Source organism: Vanellus vanellus, assembly GCF_965231255.1.
Source record: "Vanellus vanellus genome assembly, chromosome: 2".
Lineage (NCBI taxonomy): Eukaryota > Metazoa > Chordata > Aves > Charadriiformes > Charadriidae > Vanellus > Vanellus vanellus.
In genome coordinates this window covers 40,292,679-40,318,649 of record NC_138906.1, presented here as the reverse complement: position 1 = coordinate 40,318,649, position 25,971 = coordinate 40,292,679, and the positions used below count along the sequence as shown (strand labels likewise).

The following is a 25,971-nucleotide window of genomic DNA, read 5'->3' as shown; positions in this document are numbered from 1 at the left end:
AGTGCTTATTATTTTGAAAATGGAAAGGTCAGGATTGCAGGAGTGAGGGTTTAAGAAAATAAGTGCATCTCATTACTGCACAACAAATTTGAAGTCCTGTAATTATTTGTAATAGCCTTCTAGCATCCCTGTGAGGTAGCTAAGGATTACCCACAGAAGGAAGAACCAGTATGAAAGGACTTAACCAAAATCAAGAGAGAAAAACCTATTACTACATTGCAGTTACCTTGTTTCACTGCTGCACTCTCCACTGAGAACACCGTATTCCATACTTTTGTGAAAGGAACTTCAGCAGTAACTTATGTATTTAAAAAAAAAATTAATTCCTGATAAAGCTTACAAAATGAGGTCGCTATTTCTGGACAATAAACATTTTAAATGTGTTAATGTAGGTAAGCTTGTTCTCACTAATTGCGCTTAAAAGCAAGCTGACAGTAGTGTAATCTGCCTGTACAGCATGTTTTCTTTGGATGCCATTATAAATACTACCTCGTTTCTACTTCAAGTGGTAGTGTATTGTATTTACATGTGTATTAGAATATTCATTCTAATGCTATATGCTTAGTAGTTGACTCCCATACTATATGTATTTAAAAGAATTGTTTAGAAAGTCTTTTCAAATCATCCCTGTAAGCAATCATTGACACAGTGTTTTCTGTAATACTGATATAATTGAAATAAACTGTTGAGCCAATATATACTTAGTTGATAAACGTCCCTGGTAATCTACTCAAGCTTCCATTAGCCATGTGGTTCTGTTACATTTCAGTGTAATTTTCATTATTATTCCTTGGAGATAAATTTTATGGAGTTCCATGAAGGGAGGGGGTGATACATCAGAAAACTAGCTCTGTTTGTTCCCTAGAAAAGCCCCAAACAACAACAACAACAACAACAACAACAAAACCCAAACATGTTGAAGGCAGAGTTTTTTTCTTCTCTTCTTTGTGCCTTTTTCTTGCTGAAAAGGAATCCTGGGGCCTGAGCCACTATTATAAAAAAAAAAAAAAAAAAGTTGTTTGCTACCTGATACTCTTTTATGCTTGTTGTCCTTGTTTGCTAATTCTGAACTTGTTGTATTTCATCTGTTTTGAACCCAAGCTAGTAAAGTGAGAAAGCAAACCCAAGCTGCAGAGTATTTCAACAAAGCTTAGGTTCAGAGATGATGAGTTGAAAACTTGGCATATTTCTAAAAGAGCTATAAAAATTCCTATATTTTATTCAAGATATTCTCATTTTCATGGATCATGGAGGCACTTTAGAATGGAAATACTATGGGATTTTTTTTGTCTTGCTGAGGACAATTTGTTGTAATTTTTTGTTTTTCATGGCAAAGGATGGTACCAGTTTCAATAAAACTTGCATTGGGAAGGAGTGTTCAGGGGCAGGTTATTTGCCGTGTTGGGGTGGGTTTCTCTCATGTTCATCCAGACACTCCCCAGAGCTCCTCTACTCTTAAAATACATGACGAAGGACAGTAACGGGGAAGAGGAGGTGGAGGCAAGAGGCTTATTCTGTGGCTTGCAAGTTGGATGTTTGCTTGGGATGCACAAAACCTGGGTTAAATTGTTCAACTCAGTTTGCAGAAGCAAGCTGCTTGTTTCTTAACCAGTGGGGGCCTTTGCTGTCATTCACGAGACAAACTTAGGAATTAATTGACTGTAGGCTTTGCTGCTGTTCTGCAACTTATCACAGCTTCCATTTTTCTTGTTTTGCAAAATTAAAATGAGATCTAGACTAAAAAAAAAAATAAATCTGTTTTTAGATCTGGGTTTCAGTTCCAGTTTTATCATCACATGGTTGAACACAAGAACAAGTTTAGAGATTATCAAGATCATAGAGCACACTTAAGATTAATTCACAATCTAAGTGAGTTTGTAGACAGAATTAGTTTTTCTAGCATATGTAGCTGTAAGAGCCCATAGCTAAATATTAATTCATTAGATTTTACTTTTTCTCTCACTCAAGGTATTTCTTGTACATATGGAACTAATGAGTTGATAATTAATTTTTACATCAATGAAAAAGTTTGTCTTAGAACCTACTGCAGAGCAAAATGTATCTGAAAATTTTGCAGTGTTTTTGAAAAATTGTTCTTGAATTTACTAAAAAGTGAATATTGGTGATAATGCTCTGTTTTAATACTGAATAAAAAAAGTAGAATTCACGTGTGGGTATAGAAGGCCAGGATAACTATATGTACTACAGTAACCTTAAGCATCCCTTATAGCAAAACAATATACCTGCTGAAAAAGGGGGATTGAAGTGGGTTTAGATTAATTTGAATGCAGTGATGAACATTTCTTATGACACTGATAACTTCAACGTAGAAAATTAAGAAGGTGAATAATGTCCTGTTGGCAACTGGGTTTGTAACTGAAAAACAAGGAGGTATTTTCAGAGAAGGATGGAATGACTCTGAACGGCACTAACTTTGCTGCAAAGGAAAGGAAGGAAGAGAGTAATAACGAATGTTAAAAATCTTTGGAAGGTTATAAAGTGAGCTGTCCCGGTGGAAGTTTGTGGGATAACATTGAGCAGAATTTGGTGATTCAGTGATTACTTGTCATACACACATCATTAATATCTTTGAGAAAACTTTGAGTATTCATACATCTCTGGAATTTTTTAAATACTTAGACTCCTGTATTAAAATAGGAACTTTATTTCTTAAGATTTATTTTCTACTGCTGCAGCACTTGCATCTTAATTACTGTGGAAAAGCCTGTGATGTGAAACTTACTTCTCCTACTGATACCTCATTTTTATTCAAATGAAAGCGTCCTTTTCCATGTGTGCTTTAGTAACATAAATCTAATCGTCTGTACTTAATGAAATGTGGGGAAGTATTTATCCTCAAGGATACTAATTGAAATTTAAGCCAAGCAGCAGGAAGGTGAAAATCCGTTTTCTGCTAAGCAGTCACTCAGTGAATTAATACAAAAAAGTATGTTTTCAGTCCAGTCCCAAGCGGGCAGGTATCTCCATTCTGAATGACTGGTGGGTTGGCACTGTTTGCAGAGATCACTACTCGCATGGGCAATGAGGGTGGACTGTTTTTCTCAAAAGGGCCAAGGAAGTGTTTGCTAGAAAAACACAGGAGAGTGTCTGTGGCTGCCACTGGAAGAGCAGGCTTGTATTTTCTGGCACTTTCACCCCAATTTAGGAAAGAATGCAAAACTCTCTGTGATGGAAAATACTAAGTCCCTAAGGCCTCCTTCTGCAGCCATCACTGTCTGAAGAGTCCTGTGGATTTCAGACTCTTTGTGTAACTAAGGGTTGCAGGCACTGCTGCTTAATGACCTTTGAAATGGATTTTTTTTTCCTTATAAAATGCCATACTGTATACTTAAATGTGTAAGAGTTACTGGGCTGTCACTGAGACAAGACATTTGATACACTTGCTAATACATTGCTATCTTAGTTCCTTACTCTACGGTATGCTAAAGCACAAGTATACTGTGTTCCATTACAGACCATGGAAATACTCATCATATCTTGTAAGGCAGATTAACATACAATATACACTTATAATAAATAACATTTTAGACTTAAGCAAAAGAAAGAAGCTTCTGTATATGTGAGAGAATAATCTCCTTTGTTTTACTTAATAGTACTAGTTGTCATTAAAAAAAAAAAAAGTAGAAAGTATAATTTTGGGAACAGAAAAAGATCTTAAGGGTTTTTAACCTTAAACGTCAAAAAAAAAAAAAATCCCCAAACCCAGCTTTCATTTATAGAAATTGTTAAAATAATGTAGTTTTACTTTTCTGCCAAAATAAGCAAGGAAGGTTGTTACCTGTTGGATGAATCCCCAGATACTTAAAGTTCAGGAATGTGTATCATCATCTATTTTTCTTACTGCTGTGTCTTTTTAGCAAATGTTCTTTCTACTTCCAGTTTCTGTGTGATCAAATATTTACTGTGGGATTTTTTTAAGGTTTAATGTGTTGGTCAGTCCCATTTTGAAGTTATTTACTACTGACTTTGTAATAAGATACAGGTGTGCACTTGTGGACTCTGCAGACGATGTGGAGTTGGGCTCCATTGCTGAGCCTGAAATAACTTCCAGCTCTTCCAGGGATGCAGGAGAATGAGATGAGATTATTACTGAATAGTAGAAGTGCAACGGAATACAGTAAAGTTATGGGATGAGTAAAGACCTCTGTTATAGCTTGGGAACTCCTCAATTAGCTATGTTGGATAAAAATAAAGAGAGATGGGTTCTTTGGTACGGAGAAGTTGACAGTAAACTCTGAATGTGATTCAGCTGTGACTGATGATTTTAGGTGCAGTAGGGATGTTATTTGCAGTAGAGACAGGGAAGCATTAATGTTGTTTTAGTAGGCCTTGTTAAGAGCTCATTTTGAGCATATGGGCACCTGTGTTCACATAGAGAAATGAGAACAGGAGTGACTCAAACAAGAGTGAGTGGGGTGACGAAGGGAGCAGAGATCCTGTCTTATAAGTGACAGGAAAGGACTTGAGCCCATTTATGCTAGGAGAGCACAGGAGGGGACATGGTAACTTCATAAAAATGACTTCACAAGGAAGTATGAAGGAGGAATAAAAATTACAAAAGTTAAAGCACAATGTAAGTACAAATAAATATCTACAAGTAGATTCCAAATACATTGGGGCTGGAAGTTTAGCTAACTTTCTAGCCATTTGGGAAATGAAGCTGTGGCATAAGCTTATCATCTTTGGAGACAGGGAAACTGAACCAGTTTTTCATTCTCCGCTTTAGGTTTATTAACTGTCAAGGTAAAGGCAGCCCTAGTCCGTGACTGAAGTTTTTCAGGTGCTCATTGCTATCTGTCGGAGGTTGTAGGGAGGCTAAACCACAGATCTTTATGGCGCTTCACGCAGCATGTTTACACTAATGGATCCCAGGCCTCAAAGTGCCTGGAGTTGCCTGCAGGAGCCCCTCTTCGTCATGGGCTGTTTATTCTGCATCTCCCTCCCTGTCCCCGAAGCAGGAGTTTCTCCACCTAGGCAGAGGCGGGATGTTGGGTGGGTTGTAGTGAAAAACCTCAGGTGCCTAGCTGGTGTGTCTTTTTATCTTCTTATAATCACTGGTGGTTGAAATAATTTGCCTCAGTCCAACCAGCATTGTTGAAGAGGAATGAGAAGATTTGAATTATTTTAGTATTTTCACCAAGCAATTATTACATTCTTTCATACGCAGATGAGCCATAATGTGCAGGATATTGAGAAACATTTAATGTGTAGCAGAAACGGTTGTCAGGAGTAATCCTTTAAAACGTTGTAGACTGGCAGCTTATTAAAGAGAACTAGATTTAGCTAGTCCAGTTCTGTGGTCATGTGCCTCTTCTGGTTTGAAGATGGATTCCATAAAGTGCCATTATTTCCTGTGGATTACCTGCAAAAATGAGGTGGAAGGACGTGAGGAAGTTTTCTAAGTGTTGCTAATTCTCTGAAAACCTGCTCTTTTTTATTACAAGTCTAGATATTAATTTGAATGTTGGAGATCTATGTAAAAGATAATGTTATCTCCTCTCATAGTAACCACATGTGCAGAAATTGTTACTAAGTTGTCAATCATTATATTAGCAAATTATTTTGCATTTTCAGCTACTTTTTATAATGGAATGTCTGTCTTCCAGAGTATACTACTGAATACAAGTGAAAGATGGAAAATGCGTGCATTAAACTGTCAGTTTCCCAATAAAATAATAGCATACCTGAGGGTTGATATGAGTGGTATATACTTCAGTTACTATCAGAGCATTTATTTAATTATACAATTTCATATAGTTTGTAGGTAGCTTATATTTAAAAAATAAAAATCACCGTGATGTACTATTGTGTTACATGAAACCAGAAAGAAAAAAACCTGAAATGAATGGTGTTTATGCATTTTCCTTTTTTCCTTTCCCTGCCTTTTTGTATCAGGAGCTGCTGAAATGGGTTGTGGATTGAACAAACTAGAGAAGCATGATGAAAAACGTCCTGGTAATATCTATTCAACTTTGAAGAGGCCCCAAGTAGAAACCAAGATAGATGTTTGCTATGAATATCGATTCCTGGACTTCACAACACTAAATGATAGTAAGTACACAATATTTTTCTTTAATTTTTTTGTTTCTATTCAAGTTAACATGTTAATTGCTCCATGATGTTTTTTGAATAGTGTGTGTAATAATTCCATTTTTAAAATGTCTTTAGTTTCTTTAAGTAAATGCCTTCTCTTCAGTCATAATAGTCATAATGCTGACATGCAGAGATCTTATTGAGAATTTTCTGTAAACTTTTAACCTTAGAGCTATTGTAGGTTCTCAGATTTTTGGTTCATTTACACCATTCCCCCTCCCCCCCGGCCCTTTTTTTTTGGCTTACTCTAATATGGATTTTTTTTTTTCTCTTTAATTTGCATTTTATCCAGGTTTCTTATGGGAAAGCAGTTCAGGTCTACCAGGTTTTATGCTTTACCGCTCTTTTTTTCTTCCTCCCCTTCTGCTCCCTGTGCTCCCTCGGGAGTATTTTGAGAGGTTAAAGTTACTGTTTTCAGTTTTGCTAACTTACCTTAAATAACTCTTAGGCGGTTACAAGTACTTAGGGGTGCAGCCAAGTGGGTGGAAATGAGATAGTGGGAGACACTGAAGATCTAAAATGTGAAAGGGGTGAAGGTCCAGGCTCATGCAATTTTTATCCTCCCCCTGCCCCGTCTGAAATTCTGAAATAGTCTTGCTTTAATTCACATGACAATCCACAGATATTTAATTTCTTTCCTTCCTGATTGACATCAAGCATCTCTGCCAGTATTGCTCACACCATCGCCTGTGCCCTCTTTCGCTTCAAAATTAGCCTGTTCTACAAGCAATTACTCCTCACACCATTTGGAAATCTGAAGCTTGAGCAGAAGGCTGGGACCTGCTTCTTGCTATATATAAAACAACACAGTACCAAAATCTGTTATAGCTAGCTGGCGGGATGCCAGGTAGAGCCTCTGCTTTTACCCTGCAGTGCGCTGCTACTTCTCTTGTTTTGCAAGTCAGGTCAAAGAAAGCCAACGTGGTACGTCTCTCACTGTGTGAGACAAAGAGCTGCTGGTGCGTCACTTGATGTGACACCTCTAGTGCAGTTCAGTATGTTGAGCACAGAGTAAAGTGAATTTATGGATTTTTTTAAAAGCTTGCTGCAAGTGAACTTGAATTTGGGAAAAGGTGGAGGCTTGGGATAGGTGATTGGACAGGAGTGCGCTTTTGTAGGCAATGTGGGAAAATGTGGGGAAATTTTGTCTTTACAGACTTTTCTTTGTGTTTCTCTTCGTATTTGCGGATTCTTCTGTTTGTTGTTATACTAATTGGGATGCACTGCAGTTACCGAAAGCACTAAAGGGAAATGATTTTTTTTTTCACGTTTATTTATTGCAGTTTTTTCTGTGCTTATATATTTTTATTTCAAAGTGAACTGTTTATGTTGTTCGATAGTTTGACAACTTTTACTGAGATGTACTGTGTCATTAGTGAATATGAATTAATACTGAGGACACCCTTGTGTGGGCTTTTCTGGGATGCTCATCACTGTTCTGTCTGATTGTTTTGCAAGCTTTAGCATGTGCATTCTCCTGATATCTTATGAAGTCTCATCTTTGTCACTGTATGGAGGAAGAATCAGTACATGCGATAGCAATGTGACTTGCCTCAGGCACAGAGGATGTCTGGCACAGAGCAAAAAATTAAACCCAGACTTTCCAAATGTGATTAAATGGATAGGTTTGTTATAAAGCATATTTGTACATTTTTTCTTACTCGTTATAGATTGCTTTATTATAATTTTAGGAGGCATGGCTTTAAAGAGACCGTGAGTAGAAGTACTTTTATCAAATTCTTTGGCTTGCCAAAGAGTGTAAGCTATTCGGCTCCCATTGAGTTCTGCTTTGGCATGTTGCATCCCCGTCACTCTGGTCTCTTACAATGCCAGTGGATATGCAGATTTACAGGGGATGGAGTTGTTGTTCCTGCTCTTTTTCTTTAGTATCACCCATGGCTATGTGCTCTCAGGATTGGCAGGGCAACAGCTCATCGTTATGCAGCTCCCTCCCTATTCATGTCATTGGCTGTATGAAGGCTCACATCCCACCATGTAGTTCCAGGTTTTTCTCAATGGTGAGAGCATCACTGGTTCATTTATATATTTGCTCAGAAATAACCTCTGCAGATAACCAAAGTTGATAATTGTTTCACCTATGCCTACATGGATTCAGAAGCTTCTAAAAATGAAATGCTCACAGCTGTGTAAAAAGATCATTTGGATTGTGAAGTCTGTCTTCTGTGAATCTACTTTAGCCATTTCAGTTTATATATATATATACAGACATCATTTTTTCCACAGGTTTTCTGCTTCATTAGATTTTTAGAATAAGCCATGCTAAATCACAAGAGGCTGCAGACTATTTTATTGTAGCCTTATTCTATGCCTTATTTACAACACTAGTGAGCCTAGCTCTGAAGACCGGTACTCATTTTTCTCCAAGGCTTTTCTGTAATGTTTACTGCTCTGATAACTGTATCTCTCACAAGTGTTTAATCTTAACAGTGAGAAGGATGTGATTATCTCCATGTTGCAAGTGGGAACTAATACAGAGATTACTGCCAGAAGTTTTCAAAGTCCTTAGTGTTTCTTCATGTGTTCCAAAAGCAGGTCTCCTTGACTTTAGACGTAAATGTGGATGCTGGTCGTATTTGCAGTTTGGAACTGCATGTATTCTCAAATCTGATATCGAGATAATCAGTGATCACTTCCAGAATGTGGTGTACATTTTAACTCCAGTTTCTCAGGCAGCTAGGTGGATGTAAGTTTTCTGCAGCTATATATGGGGAGATACTGCTGCCCTCTCGCTTCCTATCAGCTCTGTGAATTGATGTAACTCATGGATCTGGCAGAAGGCTATGTAGTCTTTTTGTTTCATTATCATCTGCCAGATCAGTGTCTTGTGGAAGGGTCTGAAGAATGCTGAAGCTGATAGCATTGGTGGGAGTATGCCGTCAGGAAAAGAAAAAGGACCTTCTTTAAATCAGCTCACACTGTTAGGAACTCATTCCCTTAGCATCACTCTGTTGAAGACTGGGATAAAATACTGTCCTGGTGGTTATTTCTCTGCTATGCTAGCCAGAAACTTAACTTTTCTTGCTTGCTGTCTTTGGTTATGGTTTACCTTCTGACATGCACAGCTAAAGGGATGTAAGGAAATATGCTCCTTTATTTATACATTTTTATTTATTTCTGAACTTGAGCCTCGCTCTGCACTGATGCAGATGTCCAATGGAAGATAGTGTTTGATCACTTATTTAAGTACTGTATAAATAATGCATAGATGCAAAAGACAGAATTAAGGTTGCAAGCGTAACCTTCATTCTGATGTTTCCCAGTGTTACAGAATTGACATACTTGGAAGTAAAGTGTCTAGAGAAAGATTTCCCAAGTTTTCAAGGAAATCAGACTATGAAGAGCTCATCAGCTTCCATTGTGTGTCACAACACTGATATCCCTCATGGTTCTTCAGAATGAAAATGGTTAGATTTGCCACTGTCCTTTACTTCTTGAGCAAGTGTGATAGATGATAGTAGCAAAGGGTTATCATCTAGTGTAGATTGGCACTTTAGGAATAAGGAGCACTTTGAGGCAATTCAAAATCATGAGGTGGGTATGCTCGTTTTGAGTTGTTGGCTTTATAATGTCTACTTATAAGCCTTGTCTGTCTTGTTTTCTGCTAAGGTGGCCTTTTTAAAGAAATTACAGTCTTTCTTCAGTGTTGTCCCTTGACAGTGTCATCCTGTGCTTTGTTCTTTAGTCATCTGTAATGTCCAAAGTTTGTGGGCTGCTGCTCTCCCTCAGGTGAAATCACACCAGATTTCACCTGAATTAAATTGATAAAATGAACACATTTCTTTTACTTGTCAAGAAAAACACAAAAATATTATATCACCCTCCCCCCCGAAAGTAAAAAAATGTTGTTTATTTTGCATTCCTCTCTGTATAAATAAAAGGAGTTGAAAAATGGTCGTCTTATATCTTATCTCCAAGTTTTATTGGAAATAAGAGGTAAATGGTGAGCGAACCTGAGGAGGACGTGTGCTGACAAATGAAATAGCCTTAATTTAAAGCAACCATGCTTTCAACAGTGACTCCATGGGTCAAGCTGTTTTTGTTTTGTTATTTCATTTAAAAGAGAAATATTTCAATAATCTGCATTCCTTTCCTGGCTCTTATGTGATCTGCTTATTTTGGAAAACTTCACTTCCAGTGACAGGCTGTACAGGCACTGAGCTCTCCTTCTTCATCCTTTATTTCTTTTCTTCCACCTCTTTTCAGTTATGATGACCTTCTGAGAAAAAACAGGAATCTGATCATCATTTACCTCTCCTTCTCCTCAGAATAGTGTAGAGTTTTTTTGTATTTTGAGGTTTTTTTTTACTGACTTGATTGGATTTTTATTTTTTTTGCTTTGCTTTGCATTCCTATAGTAACTCATTGGCCTGATGACTTACGACAGGTATTGGCCTTGAATAAAGTTGGCATGAAACATATGTTAGCCATGTGATGAGAATGAAATGGGGGTATAATTTTTTTTTTTTTTAAATGGGGAAAGGCTATGCTCTGAACAAGCCATTTGTGCTATAAAACCACTAAAATCCAGATGTTTTGACTGACGGAATGAAAAATAGCAATGTTTCACATGTCCCAAAGAAGTTTTTAAGTTATAACATGAGTACAAGAGTGTATGGTTTTTATCCTTTATATCAAGAACTTGTTTCTTTAGTAAAAAAATTTAAAATGAAGAAGAAGTATTTAAAAAGTAAGGTTATTATTTACATTCCAACATTTCCACCCTATTTTTTGCTTGATTATTGTAAGCATTGTTGTCTAAGGACATATATTTTACTAGGACAATACTCCCAGTATAACAAATTTGCTATGCACATAAAACCTTCTGATTTGAGGCATTTTTTTATACGTATGTGTATATATATTTATGTGTATGCATATATATATAAAAAATATGAAAGTGTATCTGTCTTTCAAGTTCTTACAAGCTTCTGGATTCTATACAATAATGTTTTGGAACCAGTTATATTAAAAAAACATTTGTCCATTTCAATATGGACATATTCTTAATCTGGGATTAAATTTCAATTGTGTGTGGGTTTAAATTAATAAAAACCCCTCAGAGTGGGGAAAGAAGGAGCCTAATTGGAACTTGGAAGTATCATGCACTGGGAAGTGTGCAAGTTGAGGACAGAGAAGGTATTTTTCCTATTGAATATGTATGCCTTTTTTATCAGGAAATTCTGTTTGCTGTAGAACATAATATTTGTTGTTGACTTCAGTGCTTACCATCTCTTTCTATCAGTAATTTTTATATTACTTTAAACAGTTATTTGTGCATGGCTTCTGCTTTCTGTTTCTCTTCACCATTCACTTAAAAAAAAAAAACAAAAACAAAACAAACAAAACCAAAACAAACCAAAACACCAACAACAAACCAACACATCAAAACCAAACAAAAACCTCCCAATTCTCCAAGCAAGTGGTGTTACGGCTGAAAAAAGAACAAACCCTGCATTTGCAGGTGTTATTATTTGATTTAAGACTAATAAAAGCAATTGTTTCCCCATTGGTGAAGTTATTTAATTTCCTGTTTTCATTTCTGTAAGCAAAAGAATATAAATGAAATTAGCATTCGAGTTTTGCATTTCCAGTTGACCACGTCTGTTACCACCATTTTGTCTTCAGGAGTGATGAAATAAAATGGCCAAGCCAAAATATTGTTAGATTATTAACGTGATGTGATAGCTTGAACTAGACTGTGTATAGATCGTGTACAACAGACTAAAACATTGATTCAGAGGAGATTAATGTGTAACAGGTTCACAGCAGTGAGATGACGAACAGGAGAGACCAATGGATTACTTCTGTGTAGCCCAGATTCCGCTAATGCTTCCCCTCTGTTTAAGCTCTGTCCATGTGCATATCCTATTCAACTTAGTTTGATTGTATGCACATGAAAATATGCACATGATAAAAAGAATCGTCATAAAGAGTTGGCTGGATCTGGGCTTCAGTCCCCTCCATTAGTGCAGACACGAAGAAATGAAATTTTTTGGCTTCTCTTGGTATTTCGTTTCAAGTGAATTACAGTCTGTAGTAATATGTAACCCTTCAGGACTTGCCACTGTAAGTCACAACAAAATGAAATGTTCATGCTGTAGCAGTTTCCAGAAGTTATTTGTGTGTCTTGGGAAACTTGCAATTTGACATAAAAGGAGCATTCCACATGGTAGTAGTTTAATAAATGCAATAAATTACATCATAAATGTAATTGCTTTAAAGAATTGTTAGGAATAATTTGAACTTCTTTACCATGGTTGGCTTTTTAATAAGGATGCATAACCGAGTAAAATCTGTTAGGCATTTTCTAGTTTTTAAATACAAGCTTTGCTTTCCGTAATTAGTGTATATAGATCCTTGCTATGGTAGACTATACGCACACATTCTCTCTTGTGTATATATAAGCATATCTGTATCTGCAAATCAGTAATATGTATGTAATACATATGGGCATGTATGCATTGTATATGCATTTTTATTATTGAGGCGGTAATTAATGAGGATATGAACATTCTTTTTGTGTGTGTGTTTTGCTTTATGGTTGCGCTGTACAATGGAAAGTACAAAGAGCTTTATCTAAAGTCCTATCATGACCGTGACAGAACTGGGAATAGGTCCTGGGCAGTCCAATCTGCTCTAGCAGCTAGATCATGGCCTTCAAAGCACCCTTCTCACTGAATCTAAAGCAAGAAGCTGGTCAATATTATGAATTAAATTTGCTAACCAATAATCTTAATAGTTATATACCTGTAAAAAAGCAGTACCTTTCACATACTTTCAAATTGAAAAAACAAAAAAGTTGGTGTTGCCTGTCTCCTCAAGATCCAACTGAACTGTGGCACTGCTATTTTGTGTTAGAGTAATACATGATGGGCTAGATGGAAGCTTAGATGCAATATGGTATGTGTATTAGAAGTCTCAAATATGTTAAAGAGCAGGGGTATGTTGTGTTTTGGAATGGTATTTTCAACTTGGGATTGAAAAGATAGTTTTCATTTAGATGCTTTTATGGAGTCTCACCCCCAAATACATCTGGTGATGTAATAGTTGCTTTTTCTACATAGATTCTGCATATGTAGTTGGATAATGGGTGTGTGTCAATGAAAAATGGGCTAAGGAGGGAAGGAACACGTGTAGGATGTTTTCTATTTCTGCATGTTCCACATTGTGAAAAAGTGTGAGTGCTGCAATAGTCATGTTTGTGCTAACTTTCTTAGTCTGCACCCATTATTAGACTGAGGTTTTACAAGGGATGCATACCATACATCACACATACGTGAATGTTTTCCATGATGTGAGTGAATTACAAATAGTTACAGAGCTGTCTAAAAAGAGCTCTGAACCTTCCAAGCAGCTTTTTCTTTCTATCAGCAACTTAAGAATTGCATATGATATTTGAGGGGCCTTTTCTATTGCCTCTGGCTTTGCACATTTTTCCAATCTTCATGTGGTTTTTGTCCTCCTGATGCTGTGCAAGAGCCAAGGAGCCAGATTTGTCAGTCTGCTAGGCTGGTAGATGGGCATTTCTGATGGAATGGCGAAATTCTTCAAGCCACAGGGGCCCAATCCTGTTTTCTCAGAAAGAAGACTTCCCCTGTGTTTAACTGGAACAGGAGATCACACAGTGGCTTGTAACTTTAAATAATAAATACCTCATGGCTTTATTATGGGAGAGAAGTGATTAGCAGTCATCTCTCTAGTAATCTACTTAGTCTTATGACTTGTTACTACAAATTCCTTGACATCAGCCAGATAGAAGATGATATACAAAAATCTACGCAATGCTTGAGTTTTAATGGTGTTCTTAACAATAATTTATTTTGTAAATAAGTGGTGGTGTTTGGCTAAAATCTCATGCAGACGAAAGGTTTAGAATTAGTTAATCCCGAGGGGAGGATACCCTCTTTGAAAGAAAACAGGAATTGCTGGTGTCAGCTGCTTTTGACTGTGGGAAGTCAGTTTTCTTAGTCGTACTGAAAAGAAACACTGAGTAGATGCACCTTGATTGTCTGGGAATTTCTCTGCTTGCATTTATTTTTCGAATCTTCCTATGTGAAGAATAAAGAGTCTGTATTGTGACGGAAACGGTGTGGGCATTTAGGTATTTCACATAACCTATAACAGTGGGTCAGACCCAAGGGTCCGCATAGCTCAGCACTGGCTGGTATCGGGCTGTGCATATCTTAATCCAGTAGTGTGGTACAAGTGGAGTAGATGGCCAGGTTGGGGCAGTTGCTTCTGGGGAGTTTACACTGCGTTAAATGCATTTTGATGGCTTTACTTTGGACAAAAGTTAGTGTCCTCCTGTACACTGAACATCCCACTACATGTTTTTGAAAGAAGTCTGATGGAAAGTTATCTGCAAACTGTTTGCTTTCTGGCTTGCAAGCCCTTCTGGGGTCCACTCTAGGATGTGCCATTTTGTTCCAATATTTGTCTCGTGCAGATGACTGTAGCTTGTTATTGCCTCTACCAGAGACACTTAGAAAGAGATTTCAGGTGCAGAAACAAGTCTCATTTCTGTTCTACTGATCCGAGTTTGTTTTCTGTTCCTGCTTTTTCATATGTGCTACCATTGCCTGACAACTTCTCCTGACTTTTTAGCCACTGGTGAAAATGGTAAGTGTCCTCCTGCAGCTGTGGCAGCTACTGTGTGAGCGCACCCCAGAGGAGCTAACTCTTTCCTGCTCCCTCCCTACTTTTGTCTGAGGAGGAAGACATGGACTGTACTTTACTTTCTTGAGTTTTCACTCTTTTGTGGGCTCTGCCCTATATCCACTGCAGGATACTATGGGTGTAGGATACAAGGTTGGACTGGTAGGGCTGGTGGTTGCCTCTCTGCACTGAGGATGGTGTGGTGGGTCAGAACTTGCTGTTGTTACAAGCTACTGCCATGACTTTGCCATCACTGGTTGAAAGTTTGGGAGTCCAGACCTGCTGTCACAGGTGTGGCTGTCACCTTATGGAGTCCCATGATTGCAGTACCTATTGGTCAGTGGCTAACCAGTTTGGGGAGGGAAGGCAAATTTTCAGTGGGCAAAGTCATGATCAAGGTCTGCAATGCCATCCTCCAAATGCTGTTCCAAACACTGCTCTTGCAGAGAGGCACAGTACAACTGAGTGTCTAGAAGTAAGGAGATTCACTCTTCTCCTGGTGGCATTTGACCATTTATCCCTTTTAGGTGGGTGTAGTTACTTTGCCTCTTCTCCAACTCTTGATGCCTGTTTTGACTTTCTTCCTGTTGACAGATGCCTTTGGCTGTTGGCTCAGTGGCCCTCAGGAAACCTGACAGACTTCTGAGTTGTTTGTTAAGGAAAAGCAAACCTGAAAAGTAGCAGCAGCACACCATGCAGGAAAAGGGAGGGGCGAGGGTGAATCTTGTGCCCTGCTCTTCTGAGAAGTGACAAAGGAGGGAGAACTGACAAAGGGAGGAGTGATAAAGTCTGTCCTTCTGCTCCCCTGGCTTGGAGAGGAGAGACTTTTGAGGACAAAGAAGGGCTGTAGTACAGGCTGATTAAGTTCTGCAGTATGGAGATCAGCTCTCCCCTGTTTTCAACAAGGAAACGTGCATCTATCCCTGGGAAGCATCTGTTCTTCCCTGCTTTCCTTTTAGCTTGCAGATGAAATGTCCTGCCAGTCCTGTTCCTCAGCTTTTGGCTGAAGCACCTCATTCAGAGCAGGACCGTGCCCTGTCAGCTGCTTGATAGGCTGTCAACACTCTGCTGACATGTCAGCTCATATGAAGCTCCAAAGGGTCTTCATAGCCAGAATCCTTCAATCCTAGAAACTGCCTCCACACTCTTTCCCACAAAAAATACATCAATCAAGATGTCTGTCGGCCTTGTGATGAGCTATAACATCCCTAGCCCGGGCTCCCTGCCATAGCTTTCCTGCTGCTGCACCCCAGAAAATGCGGGCACTTTAGGCTTCTCTGCTGAAAAAGTGAAGTGGAAGGCACAGCTGCAGCTGAACAGCGATGGATCAGCAAAAGAGTTCAAGCAACACCTTTGCCAGCTTTTTTCTCAAAGAAGACCAACATGACCCAAAAGTTGTAAGTGAAAAGCAAAGGAGGGAAAGTTAAGTCTGTAACTTCTGGAGCAGGGACAAAGATAGGGAAAAAGGGTGATGAGGTCCTGATATGGCCTACGCCAGAAACATTCCTCAGTGGACCAGCATGTCCGGAGGTTTAAATGGAGCAAAAACTAAACAGTAGAGCCCAGCTTGGTCATCTGGCACTGCGCCTACAGTCATGGGGAGAACACGAGAGGTATGCACCCTGTCTGCAGGCTGCATGCTGAAATGGGGAATAAAAGCAAGTCTGGACTCAATGTCCTTCCAGTGAACACCCCCCGCTGTCCCCCAATACAATGTGACTCATCCCTGCTGTGGGCTGTCTGCAGAGGGTCACACACACAGCTGAGAGGAGTTCTGGGAGCAGGACCATGGTGCTGCTGCTGGCTATGTGACTTTTCATGAGTATGGAAGGGAAGGGCACTGCCCTGTCGGCCTCTGCAACCTATTGCTATGTCTTCCAGAGAAGTAGAACCACCCTAACGTGGATCCATGCTGTTGTAGGTCATGGGCCTGGAGACCCCAAACACCGTGCGTAGTGTCATTATTGTGATGTTGGCCACTGTGTTCCCAGTGTTTGGACGGGGAAGGGGCTTCACAGCAGCATCTCTCTGTGTCTGGAAGCATAAGAGGGCGGTGTTAGTGTGATGCTTCATATACTCTGCTCGCTTTGTTGCCAGGATGGGTGTGGGCACTCACACACGGTGGGAAGAGGAGGCATGGTCTTCAGAAAGGAGAGGGCACCAAGCAAACATAGAGCAGAGAAAACAGGGAAAAAATATCAAGGAACAGGAGGAGCTGAACACACAAACTGAAGAACCTTGAGCGTGAGGGGTAATAGTAAAAATGGAGGGACAGCTATCATTTGACTTGTTAAATAAGAAGAGAAAAATCATTGCGTGAGTTTTGGGAGCTTTCCATTGCCATAGGGATGCGTTTTTGTTGTGTTGGTATCAATGAAGCCCGGCAGGGACTGTGGCTGTCATTCTGTCAAGATTTGCTATTGATTTCTGGCTGAATAAAGCCTATAGTATTGTGTACAGGATGGCACATGGTCTTGTACTGAAGACCACAACTTGCATTTCTAGGTTCAGATCCCTTTTGAGTCTTTCATGACAACTTGTGTTGTTTTTTGAATCTGAAAGTGACGTGAAAAACATCCCCTGAATTTGTTAGACTTATTTCATTAGTGTACAAGGAAAGATTACTTTAAACCTTAAAATCCTATCATTTCTGGGAAAGATCAACATTCAATTTAAATTTTGTCTGAAGAGTAACCAGAGAACATTTAGGTAGTTTAAATCTATCATGTCTGTTATGCATGGAAACTGCAGGATTTCTCGTTTTCTTTGCCCAGTTCTGTAAATAGATAGAATTGTTGCTTTAGCAACAAGCATAATTGTGACTACAATTTAAATTAAGGTTATGAATATTGTACTCGGCAAAATAATGTAGATTGCAAAACTTAATGGTTGTGTCTCAAGTGTTAACTGTTCTTCAGGTTAGTCGTCTTACGGTATTTGCATGGGTTTTGCATGTGAATGCCTGAACTGCATTTTCTTTGGCTTGATTTCGTACAGAGAGGGGCATCAATCCTATGTCTGTGATAGAGCATTAGCTACACCTTTGTTTCTGTTTTGTTTTTTGTGCCTGTGTGCATGTGCAGAGATGATAGGCACCCTAATAAGTGTTCTGTCTGTACAAGATGTAAATGTATTGCCAAGCAAACATCTCAAATTGGGACTGCTATAATGCACCTTTTTGCATTAGGTCTCAGTTTAATGCTGCGTTCCAGGTGTGTCTGACACCTGCTTGTTGGTTCACGGCCAACCTGCAGCAATTTTGGAACTCTTCAATGTAATTTCTTGGTGAAATACTGTTTGAACCTTACTGTTTTACAGCCATAATATATTAGAAAGCTGATAAAGATTGATCTGGGCCTTCGGATTGTGGCCTTCTCTTTAAGTGATGAGGCAGTCCGCAAAAATGTTCATGGCTCATATGAAGGACAATAACTTATTAGCATTTGCTGAGCACTGTGCTAGTCTTGCTTCCAGTTTGGCACTCGTTCAGGTATCTTGGCAAAACCCTGACACGCGTTGTATATTTTTGCTCTGAATCTTAACCACTAAACACAGGTCTCGGTGACTTGGTTTCATCTTACTGCAGTCATATAAATATGTGATATCCTGGACTTAAGAGGAGTCCAGATAACATTACTGCATGAAATTGCAACTTGCTTTGTGTGATATAACTTGCACACCCAGCAAATTCTTGGTTTGTGTGCAGTCATGCTTTTGCAAATGATCTGATACTTGTGACACACTGATAAACTTTGGATCAGCAGCAGGGTCAGGGAGTTTCCCAGGTATGAGGTGGCATATGAGAAATTTCAGAGTCAGGTGCTTACTCAGGTGCTGTAGATAACTGGTGCGGCTCTTACTGGTAAATGGTAACCCATGCGTTGTGATTAGGTCTTGTACAGGAACTGCAAGTTTAAGGATTTCCAACCAGTTGGTTTTTGCAAGCTCTGCTTATTTCATATAAATGGAGCTCTGTTTAGTTGAAATTATAAAAAAAACTCGGCTTCCTTTCTTTCCCTCTCCCCCCAAATAATCATCCTCTCAACTTGAGACTTGCAGTGATTAGCTACAGATTCTTCTTGAAAGAAACAATCCTTTCAAGGGGAAGAGAATCTCATTAAGTCTTTGCTGTGAGCTGCAGCTCTTGATCAACACACGAAAGACAAGCTTGACAGTCATCAGGTGAGTTAAGAACTGCAAAAATATTACCTGTCTCTGTTAAAGAGTCATCAGTTGAAAGAGTTCATCTCAGCCTGAGAACAGAGAGGCTTTTGCCTACTATGTGGCATATAAAAAATTAAAGACATCAAGGATGTGAGAAATCCTAAAGATGCCACGTGTTTCCAAATGAATTGATAAAAGGCCTTAAATCTGAAAGAGAATGAGGTATGAGGTTTACAAATAAATAGATGGAATTTTGAGAAAGTTAGAGATAATAAGACAAGACATGGTTCCTGGTGAAATATAAATAAACAGCAGTCTACTGCTGTAGTTCCTCGATTGCTAAGCCCTCTATTGGTGTTCTTTTATTTGAACAATTGTTTCTTGAATTTCTTAATAACAACTGATATAAGAATTGACAAATAGTGCTAAATTGCATGGGTTAATTCACTAGTAATTATTGTACAGATTATTAGTAAGCAAAAAAAATTAGCATCTACTTTTATCTCAAATCACAAAACAAAAGAACAAAAAGAGAGTGACAGAATAAATGGTCTTTTGTTAAGTTATTGTCTTATAAAGTTTGGAACTGTGTCAGAATCGCTTTTTTGTTTTGTTTTGTTGTTGTTGTTTATTTACTTAGGAATGCTCGGCTCAGATGCAGCATCTGTCTTTCTCTGCAGTCCTTCTACCCGATTTTTCCAGCTGGGTTGAATGCCTTGATGAAGCCTTTCAAATGATCAAATAGATAAAATTGTACATATTCTGTGGGATTATTTTCATTGTTCTTCACCACATGTTCACTGAATAAAATACTTTATAATTGTAAGACACTGTTTTCAAGCTGTACTCTTGCACTACTTGTCGGCTTTGTTGTTTGTTTAGCTTTTTTATTATAGTAAATTTTGGGGAAAAATTGGTCTGCTCATCCACAGATACTTCCAGGGAACCCTCCTAGAACCACTGGTGAAAACCCAGACTTTTTTTATCAGTGATTCTTCATTATTAGCCAGTAGCAGGTTTGGCCCTTCGTGACCTAAAAGGACTTAGAAATTATTCTCAGTTCTGCAGAATACACTTAGGAATGGAGAGAAGTGAAAGTGTCTTGAACGTGGGCTGTCATATGCTTAGAAGTTAGAGCCACATGAGGCTGCTTGTGACTTCTCTTTGGGTTGCGTTATTGGGAACTGTGAGAAAACAGTATTAGGCAAGGCATAGAGGCACTGTGCTTTGCACGCTTTCACAGGTCTGCTTGTGAGGTATTGCCTGTGCTAGCAGTGGCTGACAAGAATAATAGTGAACAGCTCTGTCGTTCTATGCTGGCTGTGAATGTGCATCATCATACACCACTGTGCCACCTACAAAGTTTATTTTCTATTGTAAAGGGAACTGAGAATTTGACCTGGTTATTTGCTTCAGTATTTTATTATTTGATCAGTAAGACCGTGCATTTAGGAAACTAATTTTTTGATGTCACTAACCCAAAAGGGATCCTACCCAGGGGGTAAGGAAAGTCTTAGATCTTAGGATTGTCTGCATAATGCCTTTTAATTACCACCTTCATACCATGAAAGAATTCTGTCCGTGTTGGACAGGACATGTGTTACATCTTTATCGCATATACTTAGTACTTTGGGATTAGATTATAATAACTTCATTAACTCATTCTTTGGCAGCTTTGAAGGTGAGGTGTCTCTGCTTCTGGCCTTTTTATTTCCAAGAAATGTTTTAGATGTGCTTTTTTTTTCTCACAGAACTATACTGAGAAATAAAGGTAAAACGATGCCTTCTCGTAAAGATTTTGAGAAATACTCTGCTAATCTTTGCAAACAAAATTGCAACAGCAACCATTTTGTTGCAAAATAAAAAAAAAAAATCGTAGTTTAACTTTGGTCATTCCATTCTAATTATGCTTGAATTTATGGCCGTTTTCCCATGACCCATATTAAACAATAGATTTGCATGCTATCAGTATCACTGTGTGGGAATTCTTCTCTTCTAAACAGAGACTGGCCACATTTTTCTGAAACGAGGGAGTAGGAGTTCAAATTCTGGAGAGTGACAGGAAAATTTGCTCTAAGCAAAAAAAGCAGAGTTTTTTGCCAAGAAAAACTTTTTTCTTTAGTAAATCCATCACCCATGCTCTAGCAGACTTGCTTAAAAAAACAAAACAGTACTTTTGGGAAGTGCTTTGTTAACTTTTAACAGCCTTTTCCACTACTCTTTGGCTTTCTATCAAGCACTCTTGCCAAGTTGAAGTGATGTGGTGTGTTTGGCAGTGACATACTTCTTTTAGGTGCCAGTGGTGAACTGTTGCTTGCTAGTCGTTTTCAATATTCTGTGAAAGCCTTATCGCTGTTAAATACACTGTTAGAGGTGTTACAAAAGGCAATGTCCTATAATACATTTTGCAGGATTTTCTTTACAGGTCCTTATTTTGGAAGGTTTTTTTTTTTTTTTTTCCAAGGGGTTTGGAGGTGGTAGTGCGATGGGTTTTTCTGTTTTGTTTCTGAACTGGTTTCCTAGGGAAACGAGAGTTAAAAAAAGGCTTACAGTCTGTCTGTCTCGTTCCTCCAAATAATTATAACCGCACAGTTTCAAACCAATTTGCTAGAAATTTTTAAAGACAATTAGACTGCTCCGAATTTTGTGGAAGCTGGCAGTTGTGTAGAGGACAAAGACCTGTATTGATCAGGGAAAGGTGAGGACAACTAAGCCATGCACGCTCTCCCTGGTGACAGCTCGCTGGCCAACGAGCCAGTGCATCGCTCCAACTTAACCACAGAATCTCTGTTTCTCATCAGTTTGAGGAATCCAAGGGGTGGGAAGAAAAGAGAAGGCAAATTCGCGGCTGTGGCAGCAGTGAGGTTGGAGAACAAAAGCCTCATCAGTGGGAATCACTTCGTTAGCTATGCTAATGGAAAAAACTTGAGTAGGAGTTTGTATAATAGCACTATATATAGTGATACAGGTAGCAAAAAGTCAGCAAAAAGTGTTTTATCTAGTGCTGATTTTAATCAGCTCTTTAACCACCTTTGTGGACCAATAGAGTTGGCAAGTCCAATAACGTAATGAGAGTAAAGTAGGTCCTCTTTGGTATAGCTTTAACTCTCCCTTATCTCAGTTCTAAAGGGCACAGTTGCTTGCTTCGTTGCAAAGTAACTGATCCATTTGGGGGTTCTAGCTGTATATCTTCTGGAAGTAGTTTTAGTTTACGTGCTTGTTCTAAAAATCATAGATGGGCTAATACATGGCTTTTCCACATGCCAAATTGATCAGGAACCTTTAGGGAAATTGGTTGATAGGGATTACTGCCACCCTGTATTTTCATACTTCCCATGCGAATCTTTGCACGTAAAGTATGTCATCAGAGAGAGGGTTTCCTGTGATGATTTTAAACAGTGAGGAGTTGGATCACAGGATCTTCCTCTTCAGGCCTGTTTTTCTGCAAATATCAGAAAAGCTTTAGTTCCAACTGGATTGCTCCCTTCGATGCTATGGGGTAAGCTGAGATCTCCAAGTACAGCTCAAGGGTGGCACTGGGAGCAATGTTTGTGAGGGTGGTACGGGGTCTGCTGTGACATTAAAATTTAAATCTCACTTGTGTACAGACACAGACTCTTCACGTGAAATTCACAAACTCTAACAATACTTCTGTATTCTTACAGTTTGCAGTAATGGGAATGTATTCCTATTATCAATGCAGCTGAACAAAAAGTAGAAGCGTGGGGCAGGAGAGCTGAGAGGAATGGTAAATACTTTCTGGAGAATGTTTTGCATTTGGTTTTTCGTTGCAGCTCCCCAGGCAGGCCTAACGACTGGAAACAAAGGCAGATCTAATTTACTTTTTATTCCTCTTTAGAATTTGGAGTTTTCCTGGAAAGGCCAATAGAGTTAGGTGGATCAGTTTTGTTTGTGTTTATAATCTAACAGCTGTTGTGTGTTCTGGGTCTTGTTTAGGTGCCCATGGAATTGTTTGTCTTAGAATCACTACAACGTAATGTGTTTAAAAAAAATCCAAATGCATTTTATCTCCCTTTCCTCTGAATTTAATTTGCCTGCCCCCGAATATCTCCTGTTTATATTGAATTGCATCATGTAGCATTCTCTTACCCAACTTTCTGTTTCAAACATAACCAAATCTGGGCCCAAAATCTAATTGAAAATATATCTTCAAGTAACACTGCTTGCTTAGTTATACAATGTATGTTACATTTTTAGCTGCTTTAACATTTATTTAGTTTTGCCAGTAAAGCTGAAAACAATTTAACAGACATTTATGAAAAATTATAAGATTTCCCAAATAGGGGAATTTGATTTATAGGAACACCAAAAGAACGCCGAGAAGTTACACTTCATGTTACCTGCCAAATGAAAAACACACAATATTTGGAAATGTCTTCTCTTTATCTAAAAAATGAAATATATTGCACCAGGAAAAAGATAAAAAGATGAAAGTCACTGTGATACTTTACTTATTCTAATTTAAAATATTAAGTGCTTAGTATGTACCACTGCCTTTTGAAAAAAAAAAAAAAGGAATGTTGTTGGTTGATGCGGTCAAGAGATGGGAACATCTGAAATATGGACTTTAGTGACAGGATTGGAAAAAATCCATTTCTAGCTTTTAAAAAAATCAAACAAACTTGGCACACAGTATCATCCTAAATAAGATTTTACAAGACAGACTGAAAACACCTATTACAACAGAAGGGGAAAATATATGTAAAACACTGGAGATTTAAAGTGAAAAGAAATAGAAACCAGCAGGTGACATTTGAATAAAGTCTTCAAGCATTATAAAGCTATCTGTTCTTTTCTGTGTATATAATGCAAAGTTCTATGTATAAAATATATATAGACCTGACCTGCCAGGAGGATTTTGGTTTCCCTGGAGACTATCAGTTCTCTGTTGCACAGGTTGGCTTGGAGAATAAGAGTTATCTTGGTAAATCCAAACCTATCTTCCTGAGGTTACTGGATATGTCAGTGTATTTAGATCTTTGTGTTGAAGACTGAATTTATAAAAAGCAAACTTTTAAATGTTCTGATTTCCAGCTACTTCTCTTGGCATGTAGTTTGATATGCAGCAATTATCTTGTGAATCGGGGGAAAAAAAAAACACTTTTATTTTAATACTTTGGCAGTTTTATCTTCTTGTTTGTCTGAGTTGTGCGAAGTCTTTGATTTTAATCACAATTTTCAGTGTATCATGAAAAACGTACACCAGCTGATAGTGCATGTATTCAGCCACAGTTACTACTGTTGGCTTCTTTCTAAACACTTTTCCTTAAATGTTTTGAAATCCTCTTGTCATTTTTCGGTTGGAAACTAAGCTTCAATCAGATTTATAGTTATTAACTATCTTGTGAGTATGGAAAAAAAAACCAACCCTAATATAATGCATGCAGCCTACTTTGTTCATCTGTACTTGATTAAGAATAAACATAGTAACCTCGACGTTGTTCTCAGTTGATTTGGATGGAAATAAAAAAAAAAACAAAAAACCAAGAAAAACAAGAAACAGGGGTAGTAAATGAAGAGAATGAGGTGGTTCCAGCCAGAGACCCCCTTTTCCCGTCCCAGTACCCATACAGTACCAGAGCACAGAAGGGTCATGAGGTGTCTCAGGGTGAAACGAAGGCTGAATAGACTGGGATTTAAAAGCCCTATTTTCACAATTTCTGTAGAAGTCCAGGAATGTGGAGTGTGCAGATGGTGTAAACCCCTTGCAACGTTGGGGGTTGGACTAGACGATCTTTAAAGGTCCCTTCCAACCCAAACACATTCTGTGATTCAATATGTAGATTGATATATGAACCTTTCTGCTTTTTAACTCCTTGAAGAGTCAGCACATGCAGCATTTTATTGACAATAGGATATAGTGATTTGGAAAGCTTAGAAGTGCTACAAATTCCATTTTAGAGACTTTCTCATCTAGCAAAGTATACCATAAAATGAATAAATTCTGCATAATTTGGAACTTATTAAAGTAAGCAATTTTTATTGTATTCTTCTGAGGATATTATCTGTGTTTTTTACAGTTCTTTTACTGCAGTCCAAGTTTGCTTATTGTAAAATTTGCAAAGAATCCAGTGTTCTTTGTTATATTCTGCAGTTCTAAAATCTGAAATGAAAATTTGCCAGAAATATGGAAAGAACATCAAAGTGAAGCATAAAACAGGGAGGAAGAGAGGAAAAGAAAAAGGGGGGGTTTATGCCATGAAGAAAAGACTTATGTGTTAAAAAGTATGGGTGGGAGAGAATGAGATGATTCTGTAGGCTGCAGGGTTAGCTGTGAAACTGGCTAGTGTTCGTTTGTATTGCTGCTAAGAAAAATGGTGAGCACATTAGCTAGAGAGAGAGGTGAAACAAAGCAGAAGTATCAGGCTTCCAAATTTTGTGATGAGACCAGTTTCTAAGATATCAGAAGATCTCTTGGAGACATTTTACTTTTTCTTCTCCTTGGGTAGCTCCTCATTCCCTCCCTCTTAAAGTATTTGATTACTGGCTACTTGCTGTGAGAGGGCATAACTTGGTGGACTGCTGGTGGAAGTGATGGGAATTCCTATTTCACTACTTCTTAAGCTGTTAAAATGAACAGCATTCAGTGTTTGACTTCCGCAGCTAAAGCATTGCCATCAGGAGATTAACTTGGTGTCTAAAGGCTTTGGGGCAGGGAACCAGTACTTTCTGTGGGGTTGGAAATAGATGTGAATTAACATGCTGGCCCTTCCTGTAGTTTAGAATTAACCTTGTCTCTCCTCTGTAATTCAGTGTAATACTCGCCTTTTGGAGCTTATCACAGAATCACAGAATGGTGGGGGTTGGAAGGGACTTCTGGAGATCATCTAGTCCAACTCCCCTGCCAGAGCAGGGTCACCTACAGCAGGTTGCACAGGATGGCATCTGGGTGGGTTTTGAATGTCTCGAGTTGGAGACTCTACCGTCTCTCTGGGCAGCCTGTGCCAGTGCTCTGCCACCCTCCTCATGTTTAGACGGAACATCCTTTCAAGTTTG

At 38.5% G+C, this 25,971-nt stretch overlaps 1 protein-coding gene across 1 annotated transcript in view; it reads left to right on the top strand.

The window, feature by feature from the left end:
* Window positions 1–5,927: 5,927 nt before the first annotated feature.
* Window positions 5,928–25,971, top strand: part of RFTN1 (raftlin, lipid raft linker 1) — a gene marked incomplete at its 5' end in the record, with an annotated part of 88,067 nt that continues 68,023 nt past the window's right edge. The window contains one exon of the mRNA XM_082479510.1: window positions 5,928–6,072. Within this exon, the coding sequence (XP_082335636.1) occupies window positions 5,928–6,072 (145 nt within the window). The remainder of the gene's footprint in view (window positions 6,073–25,971) is intronic.